This window comes from Silene latifolia, chromosome 10 (genome assembly GCF_048544455.1).
Source record: "Silene latifolia isolate original U9 population chromosome 10, ASM4854445v1, whole genome shotgun sequence".
Taxonomy (NCBI): Eukaryota; Viridiplantae; Streptophyta; class Magnoliopsida; order Caryophyllales; family Caryophyllaceae; genus Silene; species Silene latifolia.
Genome location: NC_133535.1, coordinates 10,197,535 through 10,211,949, shown reverse-complemented (window position 1 = coordinate 10,211,949; position 14,415 = coordinate 10,197,535). Strand labels below are relative to the sequence as shown.

Here is a 14,415-nt window from a genome sequence, read left to right as displayed (position 1 = left end):
GTTCAGAAAACCAATAAACAATTGCCGGAGGTTTTAATTCTTAATCTATTTATTGCTTCTGTACATGATTGAAATTGAATTGAATTGAATTAAGACTTACAGTTGCAAGATATATAAATCCTCTTATATTTGAAAAATTAGTAAAACTAGAAACTTATTGTGGTATATAACGGATATCTCAGCTTAAATAGAACTTTCGAAGTACTGGACCGCAGCAAAAGAAAATCAATTTAATTGGATAAACTCGGAAAATGCAGTCTTTGACGTAGGACAGTTAAATTCAAAGAAAACATCATTAAGATACGCATACTTGAGATATTGTAGTAATATCTTGCTTCTTGCACAAAAAATAGCACAATAGTGACAGGACTACAAAACATCATCTAACCGAGAAATGATCTCGCTTATCAGTTCACAATAGGCTGAGAATTTCTACAGCTTTTGATCAGACATCAGCGCATTCAAGACCAGTTGTTTTTGGTAATCGATCAAGTTAGGAGCAAGATCATCTGGGTGGGTCGTCCGCAGTAGAGACATGTGCAAAACTTTCTGCCGGCAACTAAAGAGCTGGAAAATAAATTCTATGGAATGCAGAGCTTTTTGTGAAAGTTGAAAAATAAATACCGGGGAAGTAGGTAACACAAACTTGTAGAGAATTGGCCGGGGTTAGCGTTCTGGTTCATGTGTCTACAGAATGAGTTTCTGAATAAATGCTATAACTTCTTCTGCTGCCTTTAGAGATTTGGCCATATCAGTTTTCTGGTTCAAGTGTATACAAATGGTGTTTTTGAATATATGCTATAACTTCATCTGCTGTTAAATATTTCACGGACAACCCTCTTGAGATACAGCCCCTAAAACCAATACGGCAAACGTAAATGTAACATAGCTACTGAGTAGCTGTGAGTTACAACAAATATTCTTGAATTGGAGATTAGTTTACCTTATTCGGGTTGAGCTGATCTGGTTAGGGATGAATTCATCCACAATCATGATATTATTCTGCAGAAAAATTATAACCTCTCAGAGCATGTTCGCGACATATTAATAGTACGGAGTACACTGATATTGTTTTAAAATGACTCATAATGAAAAAAGGCAGCTAAAAATTGCATTGAATGAGCCATTGGTTTACATAATCAAGAACCAAAGGTTACCTTAGCTTCATAAACGTCCATTTTAACTTCCTAAGCATCTAAACTATTGCATTGAACAGAACAGTGTTGTTAGAGAAACCAGATCACCTTATTTTCACGCATAATAGGATCGTCCGAAACCATTGTTTCCACATCTTGCCCCTCCCTTCGTATACAAACCACACCAAAGTCTCTGAGTATAGCTTGAACCTGGAAATACATAATTTTTTTGAAGTAAAGCATATGCAATGGTAGCAAGGCCACCACGTCTACTGGAGAAGATCGATGTCAGAATACAATGCACTGGTTTAGAGCAAGGTGGCTGGGATGTTAACATCATTTACGAAAACTATCTAGTGAGTAGTGCCGCAGGAATATACCTGCTCAGGGATCCAAAAACTTTTACGAAATGATTCCAATAAATCGGAACCACAGACAAGCATGACCTTAAGGGATCCTGGGAATAAAAGGAGAAGAGTTAACTTTGGCTCATGCAGCAATAAGACCGTCAAGCGCAAATTTTATTTAACTGATTATTAATGGTAAGCAAAATCACAATTACCAGCAGAAACAAGACCATTCTCGCATAAGAAGTTCTTCACTCTACATAAAACAGTCAAGGTCCGTTGGTAGGTACTTTGCTTAGCCTGTAATGGCATCAACACCTAAAGATTAATTGATAATCTCTGGTAAATAAAACTCTACGCCTCTACTTACCCCAAAATTGGTGTAAACGAAAAAGTAGCCACAATGTATGAATAATTATCAAGATTCCAATAAAAACTGCAAATGGCAGTTTGATTACCTCCCATGGATCTACCATCACAAAGTCTGAACTTCTGCAAGCCAGTTGACACATTTGTATACGGTGGTCAGCAGATATAAGGCCCTACAAAAACAAAAGTATTGCTTATAGTCTTACGCCGCTATTAAATAGGTTGAAATGATTTTGGTTTGCTATACCCACCCAATATTGTACGGAGTAACTAATTCAGATTGTCTTAAGCATTCGGGTATAATAGCTCCAAGACTCCAACAAGGTTGGATGTGAACTCTGATTTTATGAGCATTACATGCTAGTAAGCTTAGCGTATTTCTGAAATTTAAATCATAAGGAATTTGATAGAGAAATTTGTGAACATCAAGTTATTTCAAACTTCGATAATGATGCTTGGTCTAGCCATTTCGCATGTAAAACATCGACACTCTTTTTTGAAGAAGATGACCATCATTTGATGGTGAAAGATTTTAAAGACGATAACAATTCTTTCACAAGTCACAATTCCCATAATAAGATTCAGGTTTTTAAATCAAACTCTAACTACAAATGATCCATTGGTCAGGTGAGGAAGGACTATATACCTTCTTTGCATATGCATCATTTACTGGTGACATATACGCTCCAATAACATGGTAGCCTTCTGCAGTCAGCGCATCTCTTGCCAATTCTAGTAGACAATTTCATGCGTCATTAGTTCACGATACAATGAAACATAATTACTCTAACAATTGACTGAGCCGAAGGAAATGTAGGAAGGCAATAAGATGGCATTACCAAACATTCGCAAATGCATAAAAGTAGGCGGATTGAAACTCCCCGTTGCAACTAAAACCACATATTTCTTGCCACTGGGTGAAAAGGGGGACAAACCGAACATAAGTGATCATACCGCATTGTTAAAAATATCATTCTCCACAACATAACGAGGACTATGATTCAACAATCATCGATAACTTACTTGGAAGCACTTGTTGGGAAGACGTCTAAGTTGTTGGAAATAACATTCAACTTATCAATCGGCAATGGTATATCCATAATATCTAAAAATGCAGGGAAGAAGGTATAAACAACACACTCAGGAAAAAATACTACTCCCTCCGTCCCGGTCAATTGTTGTCCTTTGGTTTTGGCACAAAGACCAAGGAAAGAGGAAATGACCAATAACTAAATGACAAGTGGAACAAATTGAATGAGAATGATCAAATTACTCATCAAGTTCATTCTTAAAATAGAAAGGACAACAAATGACTGAGACACCCAAAAATGGAAAAGGACAACAAATGACCGGAACGGAGGGAGTATCAGCTAAACTTGATTATGCATAAACTTTTCTAGTTCTATTGGAACTTGGAAGCTATAAAATTGACAGTAAGAACTTTGATTAAAATACTTCTCGTCAAGAATCTAAAAGGTAAAGAAATGATCGAGACGGAGAGTAAGCTTATGCATTGACCATATGAAAGTGCCAGTACCAGAAAGAAAATTACAACCGGCGATTAAAAATTACAGCTTTAATTCAAGTACTCAGCAATTGGGGAAAACGAAAAACGACAGCGTTTAGCCCTGCTGCTATTCAGTAGTTTGGCGGCATCAGAGAATGAATTTTATCTAAAGGAACAAATAATGGTATCTGATGCGACATTACCATCATTTGAAGAATAAATTCTTGTCTGCTACATTCATCCAAAAATGACTAATCGAATTATGGTATCTGCTACTAGCTAGTCTTTTCGTCTCAATCATTTGTTTACCTTATATATTTGATAAGAAGGTATTTTAATCAAAAGAGTCGAAGGTAAATAAATGATTGGGATGGAGGGAGTATTATGAATTAGTGGAGAGAAGAGATAGATACCAGACACGACGCAGCGGCAGTATGGTGCGCTGTAGACGGTGAATTGTAGATGATCACGTTTGGGCTGGTGGCCAAGTGTTTGCTGACAAAATGTAGACTTCTTCTCCGACAAAAATAACCCGACGAGTATTTCTGGTTTAATTTGAGATATAATGGTTATTGGCTACCGTATAAAAAGAATGACTTTAGTTTTTGATTGAAATGATTTCTTAATTTTACCGTATTTGCAATGCAATATAGTGGATATTGTATGTGAATGCCTGAATGGTAAGTATGTAGGAGAAAATGGCACGGCCTAGGTAAAGGAAGGTGGATTTTATGTTGATGTCGTGCTATTGGAATGAAAATGGTAATTTAGGCACGACCTATAGCGTGTGGTGATGTACTTTGGGGTGTCCTAGTAATTCCTCCACTTCCACCTTATTTCTTTGTATTTTAGGCGTGTTCTGCTGGGCCATACCAATCACGTGTTGTGTTAAAATGGTCGTATTGGATTGTGTGTTAGTCCAACAGCCCGCGTGCCAACTTTCATCTCTATAAGAAAGGATTGTTAATAAATAACGAGCAAATAAAGAACATTTATAGAATTCTTACACTAATTTTGATCATGTGGCATGGCTAATGTCATGAGATCACCACATGATCAGCGACTTCTATCATCGCCCATCGGCTAGCCGATAGGGTCGACTAAGAGCTCACATATGTACAATTTTTCTAATATAAAATAAATTTAGTAACGGAATAGAGACGTTTCTTTCCTCCCCACCTAGAATTGTTGTCGGTTGGACCGCCTCTTATCCCGTACTTATACTTATATGCACACGCACCTGACTAAATTGGGTGTCGGGGGCTTTGTCCCCAGACAGGTAGGCATCTCCCGGACTTGGAGTTCAATTGGAAGATCACCCATCTTGAGCACATGTCCACCACGTCGATGCAACCCATTTCATACTCGAAACGATAAATATATAAAAAAAAGTGTAAATTATCAAAAACTACCTTTTATATACAACTTTTTAAAATTTACTCCCTTTTAAATTTTTTTTTAAAAATTACTACCTTTAAACGCACTTTTTTTAAGAATTGCTACCAAACTTCTATTTTTGTGTTTTTGTGACGAAAATGCCCCTAATCTTTCTAATTGGGCAGAATTGGGTCATTTTGTTTGCTTCATATCTAGAGTTTTACATGGACAAAAATTATGTTCTTTATACGGATAGAATCTTGAAAAAGTCTACTTTCCAATGGCGTTGGAATCAATAAGTTTTACCGTGTGAATTTTGCCCAACAAGCCTTCAAAGATCGATACGATTTTATGATGATTTGCGTCTTTCCACGAGAATTGCGATTCCCGACAAACTACAAATCACCCAGAAGTCTATCTTACCAATTCGGAAACTAGACTCAAAGGGCTACAACCATGTGAAAGGGCGTTTACATTAAATCAAAATAACACCATGGAAATGGCTCCTCAATATCGAGACACTAACGGAAAAACAGGGAATTTCGGTCTTAAAATCGTATCGTCTTTGAAGGCTTGTTGGGCAAAATTCACACGGTAAAACTTATTGATTCCAACGCCATTGGAAAGTAGACTTCTTCAAGATTCTATCCGTATAAAGAACGTAATTTTTGTCTATGTAAAACTCCAGATATGAAGCAAACAAAATGACCCAATTCTGCCCAATTAGAAAGATTAGGGGCATTTTTGTCACAAAAACACAAAAATAGAAGTTTGGTAGCAATTTTTAAAAAAAGTGCATTTAAAGGCAGTAATTTTTAAAAAAAAATTTAAAAGGGAGTAAATTTTAAAAAGTTGTATATAAAAGGTAGTTTTTGATAATTTACACTAAAAAAAAAAAAAAAAACATGACCTAGAAGAACTCAAACCGACCATTCTTGAACAGCCGGTTGGCCGCGTCTATTCGGTTCGTGTTGTGTCAAGCTAATTTAACTCTAAAATTCGACATTCCTAACTTCCAAAGAACACGAAGTAGCAAATCCTTTTTCACAAAATTCTCATTTGCGACAAACGTTTTCGTCACAAGCTACAAGTAAAGGAGCAAGTGGGAGAAGGGTTATGTCTTATAAAAGGTCTCAAGCTTATGACGGTCATCCTGATACTCGTTTGAGACCAGCACATCCTCTTTTAAATTACAACCAATTACCAAAACAATCAAATCATTAATCACTTCACTAAATCTTCTAATAATCACATTTCACCTGCATACAAGTATTAATTACCAAGTTCAGTAATGAAGTCACAATTCCCACTCTAACAATGGCTTCCTCTCTTCAAAAAAGACCACCAAATTTCTATGTCACACCAAAACAAATCTATTTTTAATCTTCTCTCTCATGATAACCTTTGGTTTACGCTACCCTTACCTGGGATTCGCCAAAGTTTCAGTCTTTTGTTGGTAAAAATGGTAAAACTTTGATTGTGTATGCATTGTTAGTGAACCATATTTACAGTTATTGAATAATTGGTTAATTAGTGTTACTATATAAGGTTTTGGTAATTGCTGAGGATTAATGGATTATGATACTTTGTTTAAGGTTAAGGAAATGTGGCCTGCTCTTGAAGCTTCTTCTGCAATCGAGTGATCGGGTATTCGGGTCTTTGGTATGGTCTTTAACACAAATACTCGTGTAAGGCAGTGTTGCATAAGTTTATTGTAAGGGTTTCTCACTGATATGAATGTGTTTGAATTGTTTTGTACTATCTTTGTGTAAAACCGTCTTACTCAGACTACCTGGGTCTTCGATTGGGATTATATTGATTCATTATAATGTTATCTCACCCAATTATGAGCTAAGAAAAAAAAGGAAAAGGTGATTGTAATTGAGAAAATTTAGGAAGTTTGAATAAATTAATGATGAAATAAGAGTTAAACTATGCCTAAATAATTATTAACATGTGTCCATTGAACACATTTTAGAAAAACCCTATTACGAATTTATGATATGGCTTTTTTGAAACAACGCAAATGCCTTAAAGTTTGTGTAAGACGGGTTTTTGGTAACCGCTTTTTCAATTTTGGTTTTGCATTAAATGATTAGGTTATGAGAATATGATTGTGATTTTGTGAATCCAGTTTACACAACATTCGTGTATAACAGTCTTACAAGAGACTAATTGTTGAGACAATTGCTTTGTTATTTTATTTTGCTTGGGTTTGGATGAACGTTTGAGTAAAAAAAAAATTCAGGATTGATGTGATCACCTCATGTATTTGTTCCGGTTTTGACGAGTGCGCCAATTAGAAGTTTAGTATATGTGGGATTGTGGGGTGTTCTGACTTCTGATATAGTCGTCAACTCATCGCCTTCTCTTGTAAGTAGTTTGTTACTTAGATGTTGATATTCGGAGTTAGATAGATGGGCCAATATGGAACCATAGGAGCTGCCAGTTTCAGGTCTTTTTAGCTGCGGAACTAGGTGGTTTATTACTTTAGACTGGTAATGTTTTGGGGGTATCAATCAAATTTTCGAATTCACACTAAGATACCATTCCGGAAGCATCATGGATGAACTTCAAATGAATGAATGAATGGGTTTAGAGATTGCTTTTGGCATCAAATGAAGTAGCAATTTATGGTATGCATTTATGCGAAAAGATCGTGTTAGATATTATGGAGTAGTCTATTGTGTCTGGCAATGGAAACTCGGAACACTACTTGTGGACTTGTGGTACTGAATTGTTTGCTAGTCTAACCCCCCCAAAAAAAAATTGTTTAAATTGTTTGCTAGTCTGGTTGTGAATTTGTGATTCAATATTCTGAGATGACCTGGGTTTTAAAAAAAAAGAGGCTGATAAAGGGCCCAACCGGGATCGAACCGGTGACCTCTTGATCTGCAGTCAAATGCTCTACCACTGAGCTATGGACCCTTGTTTGTGTTATAAATTGATGCGCCAGTTATTTAAAAGGTCGCATAAATGCTGCTTTTTTTAAGGCAAGCGGGATATTTCTCTGCCTTTAATGTGCTCAAGCTTTACTTTTTCCTCAGATCCGTGTTGAATAATGAATACTGGCCATCCAGAGTTAGGCACAAATACCCGACACTTTTTCAGGTACAAGAGGCGAAAGCATGATAATGTTGTAAAAATAACCAAGCTTGATATGTACTTAGTTGTAGACTTGTAGCCAAGTCCGCGCAACATATCTCGTTGGTAATAACTCCTATTTTTACGTGAAAAGATTTTGCAGTAACTTGTTATAAGAAATTGAGTTTGGAAAAAAAAATGGTGTTGGTAGTTTCCTTGGGAAACTCGATCACTACGGTTGACCAATATACTTGACAATTTCTTTAAGAGTTTATGTGTATGTGATTGTGTCATCTGTGTGAATATACTCCCTTAAACTTTGTAAACTTTGTTGGTAAAAATAGGAAAACTGTGATTGTATGCATTGTTAGTGAACCATATTTGCAGTTTTTGAATAATTGGTTGATTAGTGTTACTAGATAGGAGTCAAGAGTATCAAGACAAGGTTTTGGTAATTGCTGAGGATTATGATACTTTGTTTATGGTAAATGAAAGGTGGCCTGTTCATGCTGTTCTTATTCGTCCTGTTCTTGAAGCTTCTTCTGCACATAAATGCGGGTCGTTGGTATGATCTTTAAGACTTTAACACAAATACTTTTGCAAGGCGGTTTTACACAAGTTTATAGTAAAACGATTTCTTTTAATAACCACTTTTACCCATTAATATGAATATGCTTGAACCCGTTTTACACTATCTTTGTGTAAAACCGCTTTATATAAGACTAAATGGGTCTTCAATTTGGTTTATATTGATTCATTATTTTATTTTTTGTATAGTGGCATGTTAATTATATTATGAATTTATGATACGGCTTTTTTTAGGCAATGCAAATTCTCGTGTGAGGTTGCCTTAAAGTTTGTGTAAGACGGGTTTTTGGTAACCGTTTTTTCAGTTTTGGTTTCCTATTAAATGATTATGCTTAGGAGCTTCTGTAATTGCGGTCTTGTGGATCTGTTTTACACAACATTATTGTAAAACAGTTGTGACAAACATTGTTCTTTTTTTTTGTGAAAAAAAATATCTATTAAAGGGCCCAACCGGGATCGAACCGGTGACCTCTTGATCTGCAGTCAAATGCTCTACCACTGAGCTATGGACCCCTGTTTGTTTAAAGTATTGCTGCATCAATTATTCAAAGGGTCTTTTGAATGCTGCTTTTTTTAAGACAGATGGAAAGATTTATCTAAGTCTCTAATGTGACTTAGTTGTAGTCAATATTGTTTCATTCGAGCAGGGATTCTTCAATTTTACGGCTAGGAGGCCACAACATCTTCTCAATATATTGGAACTCGGGTATAGCATTATGTTCAACGACGTTGACATGGTTTGGTTTAAGGTTCCATTTCCGTATTACACAAAGATCAGGAGTCAGGACTATTAGATAGATAGAAGTTATAAAACTAGCTCTATTCTGCCAGATTGACAGCTTACTCTGAGATTCTATTCTCCTTCGGGATTTGATGGCAAAACATGCCATAGACATACCTTTGATTGCAGTAATAAACATGCCATAGTCAGTACATTCGTTTCACTCATGTAGGTGAAACCTCTGAACCATTCCCATGACTTGCCAGCTCCTGGACCAAAGGAGCAGCCTTATGTATGCAGCTGCATGATTTTTATTCGGCCTACCAGTGGTCCAAAATTAGCAATGAGAAAGTGGATCAAAGAACTTGAAGAACAGTCATGGTCTCATGGACCAGGGCCAAGAAAGCCAATGACCAGCCTGCATTGAGCTTTAATAAAGAATGCGGATCAGGTTTCCGCTCTTACCTTTTTTTTAGCAAACCTCCTTCTCAATCCATTAATTTAGAAAATTATTTGCTTATATTCGGTTATTCCAGTTTAATGCATTGTGGCACACATATGTTGAAGGACCAGCTTGTGAATTTCATTGCAGGGCTTTGCTTTGTGACACAGCCTTGCTCGTTTGTTTAGCTAGAAACTTTTCCGTCTTCTCTTGTTTCCTGTTCTTCTTTCATCCTCTTTCTGCTCCCCAAATCCTACGTGTTCACTTTGATGTGCTGATAAATGAGATTATTGCATCTTAGATGACCTGAATCACCTGATTGTTGCATCTTAAACATTCCACTTACTTCAGAAACAAGAACTTTACCACAGGGTTTCAAGAAAGGCCATGACTAGGGATGACAATGGTATGGATTTTGTCTTGGTTTATATCCATATTCGTGAGGTCTAACGCACACAAATCCAGATGCGGACTTCTCAGAAAAGGGTCGTAAATATCATCCAAATCCGCTTACTTGACCATTGATCTGCATCTGACCTAACTGTTCAGGAGCACTTGCAATTGCAGGTAGAGGTGAGCAGACTGAGCAGAATTTTGAAACCGGGTATGGTAGTCTTTGTAGTTTCGCGCTCCTGGTCAGTTGTGAGTTATGACTTAGGCATTGTTTGGATAGAAAAAAAGGAGGGAAAGGAAGGGGAGGGAGAAGGAGGGAAGAGAAAGGAAGGGAAGGGGAGGGGAGGGAGAATGGAGGAGATGATTTTCCCTCCAAATCTTGCCTATGTTGGTGGGGAAATAATTTGCCTTGTAGGAAGGAAATGGAGGGATCCATTTTCTCTCCCTTCCAAATCCCTCTACCTTCATTTTGCTAACCAAACCTTGGATTTCTCATCCTTCCAATTCCCTCCTCTCCCTTTCTTCTCAAATCCCTCAATCCAAACACACCCTTAGGGTGTGTTTGGATTGAGGTATTTGGAGGGAAAGGGAGGGGAGGGAATTGGAAGGATGAGAAATCCATTGTTTGGTTAGCAAAATGAAGGTAGAGGGATTTGGAAGGGAGAGAAAATGGATCCCTCAATTTCCCTCTTACAAGGCAAATTATTTCCCCACCAACATAGGCAAGATTTGGAGGGAAAATCATCTCCTCCATTCTCCCTTCCCTCCCCTTCCCTTCTTTTCTCTTCCCTCCTTCCCCCTCCCCTTCCTTTCCCTCCTTTTTTCCTATCCAAACAAGGCCTTATAGTCGCCTAGATGTTTTGATCGAGGCTTCATAGTTCATAATCAGCTTGATTATCTGCCCTCAACTACTCGGTATGAAATATGAATCACGTAAAACTAAACTGTGTAAACAGTTTTGAGGTGAATTATATACTCGTATATTTTTTTTTTTGTACATTAAATTTTGAGTTGGTTTAATTGCAGAAGTTTTTAGTTGGTTCAGGAGCAAGTGTGTTGATTATCCATTTATTTGACTTAAAAATAAATTGTAAAAATATAGTACTCCATAAAACAGAAGTGTTCTGAGGAAGTTGAAAACTTCTAAAATTCCCAAAAGGAAAAAAAATGCGTCTGCCGGGAGTCGAACCCGGGTCTATTGCTTGGAAGGCAATTATCCTAACCGTTGGACTACAGACGCCTTGATGCTTAAACTTCTTGTGGTGTTCTAAATGAACAAACAACAAACTACGTGGTCAATGGTCATCAAACAAATGAACATGCCTTTCATTTGGATCATTATCTAAAATCTAAGACACTGAGATCATTATCATGCATTAATTGTTTTGAAACATGCCATTACATAAAATGGATTGAAGTTTTTAATCTTGTTTAGTGAAACATGCCATTTTATAAAATGGTTTAGTGAAACATGCCATCATACAAAATGGTTAGTAATTGATTTTTGTAGTACATCATCACGTTTAGGAAGATTCTATTTCTCAACTTAATTTAATGGATATATGAAGCATAAATTAAGTACATAAAGTTTAGTTACGAGTAAAACGGAATAAGACGAGTTTTGCATAAGTTTTTCTATGTGATTATATGCCAGAAATATTATCGTTTTAGATTTTACATTTTAATATCTAATAAAATATTGTTTATTAGGCTTGTCTTTAACAAAAGAATTTATATCTTATCAGACTTGCCTTTACTAAAAAAAACGTAAAGAAGTATTGAGACACCACAAGTTTTTGAACAATACTTTTCGAATCACAAAATTTGTTCTAATTTAAAATTTGCATTTCTCTCACTCCTAATAATAAGAAAAGTTAGTCTTATTTAAGACTATTTTAAACTTACATCGTCGTCAATGTAACTATTATTAAATGATTACATAACATGAAAAAAAAAAGTCTAACATGAAAAAAAAGTCTTGTGCGATGATGGCGAAAAGGAGTATTCTAGCCACATTGTCTATAAATCAATTCCATAAACAATTTTTTTGGTGACTAAGTATCTTTTAAGACAAAATACTTTATTAAATGAATTATAAATAAATAAAGGGTTACCAAAAACAATGCACGAAAAACGGTATTTCAATAACTTAGTAATATACCATCATACTATTTCTCTAAGGCGAAAACCTCATTGTCGATAAATCAATTCTAGTTACATGTTTACATCTTATACAAAATCATTTTACAACCCTAGAACGATTAGATCAACTGGCAATGAGTTATCTAGTTTAACCAAATGTCTTGTGTTTGAACTTTGAGAATACAGTCGTGTTAAAACTCATGAAGGAAAACTTTTATCGCCCCAGTAATTCTACTCAACTCAAATCCAAACTAAAAGGGCAAATGGAAGAGGCAAGTAAAAAAGGGTTGTAAAGGATCACAAATTTATACGGTCACAAGTAAGACGAACTACAGATCAGATAATCTACATCCAAAAAAAAATATACTAAACCATCTTACACGGACAGATTTATCAATAGATTTTTTTTTTTTTTTTTTTTGACAAGAAATCAATAGATTTTTAAAGGCACCTAATCCACCAACATCACTTGCATTTTTTTTATTTTTTTTGGTAAAACGTCACTAACAAATTAACAATTAATTGACTCATTTACTTCATCACCCTTCTCCCGTGTCCTAAAACAGCCAAAAAATCAACACTACTGAGATGCTTAGCTGTGTTTTTGGCAATAATCAAATCACCATCTTACGTCAATTCATCATCTAAATTCTAGTATCATTTTCACTTGATATTAATTTTCCCATTTTTGTGTTAATTAATAATGAATCATATACTTAACCATAACAATAAAATCCAACTAAAAATTGAATAAAAATAAAACCCAATATTTAAATTTTCACAAATTATTGTCTAAGCATTAATAGCTGCTTTAAACTTAAGACGGGTGTAGTATGGTAAAGAGTGGTGGAGCTAGGAATTAAACCCAACGGGGTTGAAAAAGATTCTCGGTGGGGGCGAACCGGTAATGGTTTAAGGGAAACTCGGAAAAAGTTAAAATATTTTGATTAAAAACTTCGAAATTTTCGAACTTCCAGTGTGAACGAGCGCCCCCTAAATCCGCCACTAATGATAAATAAGATAAAAGAAGGATGTTTAACGACTAAAGGTCGTGTCGAAATGTGTCATATATTCTGTAATCTGTATACATGGCTACATGTAGTAGGTGTGAGTATATTTGACCAATTTTTGTTTAAGACGGATATTACTTACTTCCTCCATTCAACTCCACTCTACCTATTTCTGTTTTTTACACTATTCACAAATACATATTCAATCTCGATTTTCTTTCAATACATAATTGAAAATATATTCATGTGGGATCTTGTTTGATTCGTCTTTACGAGTACATTAAAAATATCTAACTTTTATCATTTTTGCAAATACGTAGCTAATGATATTTACCGCATAAAACACGCGTTGGTGAACGTGAAAAAGCAAAGTGGTAGAGTGGAGTTGAATGGAGGAAGTATAAACCATTAAATTTTGAAACTACTATAATAAATAAAGATAAACAAATATAATACGGAAAAAAGAGTTTTATTTTATATTCATAGGTTTATCAAAATTCACCTAATAGTCTCTCTAAAAAACTTCAGCCTCCATCAAATTATACAAGGGGCTCCATCGATTGGTAAGCCTCAAAATTGTTTCAAATTTTAATCAATAGTATGCATACCTATTTTCTATTCAATAAGTGTCTCCCTTTTGGTGAGAATCGTTTTTCCATCCCTTATTTCAGGGGTTTTCCATTTATTCGTGGTTTAGTTTCATCGATAATATAGTCGGGAGTAGTTCGTTGATGGTTTGCAGCGTGTTATTTCAAAGGGTAAAAGTGATTTGTCAACGATCTTTGGAACCAGTCAGAGGTAAATTTTATCTCATAAATCAAACGAAGGATCCCCTCAAAAGCTACATGAAGATAACGATAATAGGACGAAAGTAATTGTGGGATCTTTGTTTTGAGATCCCTAGTTTATAAGAAAATTATTTTTCTTTGGTTTCCATTAGATTTGTTTTCGATTATAGTTATTCTTACTTTCGGGACTCTTTTAATTTCATTCTAAGGGTAGGGTTTTGAGTAGTTTTGATAGTGACTACGGGAGTCTTATCGACTTAACCACGTAGGGAGATGATAAGCTTTTTTGTGACTTATTTCATCATACCTACAATTTGATAGTAGGAGTATGAGATCGTTTGGCTTTATCAATATGCTCTCTCTAAATACAAAAGCTGTATTTATAATTTAGTTAGCTTTAAATGAAAGGTAAAAATATATTCTAATATCCTAAAATATTATCGCAATCTTTATTAATATTTCTAAATATTAAATATAGCATCAAATAATTAAATAACAAAATATAAAATTT

General features: G+C 35.4%; 1 protein-coding gene and 3 non-coding genes across 5 annotated transcripts; all 4 read right to left on the bottom strand.

Annotated features, from left to right (window-relative positions):
* Nucleotides 1–259: 259 nt before the first annotated feature.
* Nucleotides 260–3,949, bottom strand: LOC141605053 (nicotinamide/nicotinic acid mononucleotide adenylyltransferase). Of its 2 annotated transcripts, none has more exons than XM_074423680.1 (10): nt 3,773–3,949; nt 2,876–2,957; nt 2,692–2,765; nt 2,499–2,584; nt 1,942–2,025; nt 1,699–1,783; nt 1,517–1,593; nt 1,245–1,346; nt 944–1,002; nt 260–854 (listed from the first exon to the last, which is right to left on the bottom strand). In XM_074423680.1, the coding sequence occupies exons 2-10, from the start codon at nt 2,950–2,952 to the stop codon at nt 752–754; spliced, it is 747 nt and encodes a 248-aa protein (XP_074279781.1). In that variant the 5' UTR covers nt 2,953–2,957; nt 3,773–3,949; the 3' UTR covers nt 260–751. The 2 variants fall into 2 exon arrangements, with proteins under 2 accessions (XP_074279781.1, XP_074279782.1); XM_074423681.1 differs by lacking the exon at nt 3,773–3,949 and adding an exon at nt 3,285–3,480 and having other exon boundaries at nt 2,876–3,035.
* A 3,643-nt stretch (nt 3,950–7,592) lies between these two features.
* Nucleotides 7,593–7,664, bottom strand: TRNAC-GCA (transfer RNA cysteine (anticodon GCA)). Its single transcript has one exon. It is a non-coding gene; the product is annotated as a tRNA-Cys (tRNA).
* A 1,185-nt stretch (nt 7,665–8,849) lies between these two features.
* Nucleotides 8,850–8,921, bottom strand: TRNAC-GCA (transfer RNA cysteine (anticodon GCA)). Its single transcript has one exon. It is a non-coding gene; the product is annotated as a tRNA-Cys (tRNA).
* A 2,211-nt stretch (nt 8,922–11,132) lies between these two features.
* On the bottom strand, nt 11,133–11,204 carry TRNAG-UCC (transfer RNA glycine (anticodon UCC)). Its single transcript has one exon. It is a non-coding gene; the product is annotated as a tRNA-Gly (tRNA).
* Nucleotides 11,205–14,415: the final 3,211 nt, after the last annotated feature.

Bases quoted from the DNA above. Each gene is read 5' to 3' on its own strand.
- LOC141605053 (XM_074423680.1), bottom strand. From the start codon at position 2,952: ATGGATATACCATTGCCGATTGATAAGTTGAATGTTATTTCCAACAAC. The intron at 1,784-1,941 runs GTAATCAAACTG...ATGCCATTACAG, and splicing joins TGATGGTAGATCCATGGGAG to GCTAAGCAAAGTACCTACCA. The intron at 855-943 runs GTAAACTAATCT...TATTGGTTTTAG, and splicing joins ATCAGCTCAACCCGAATAAG to GGGCTGTATCTCAAGAGGGT.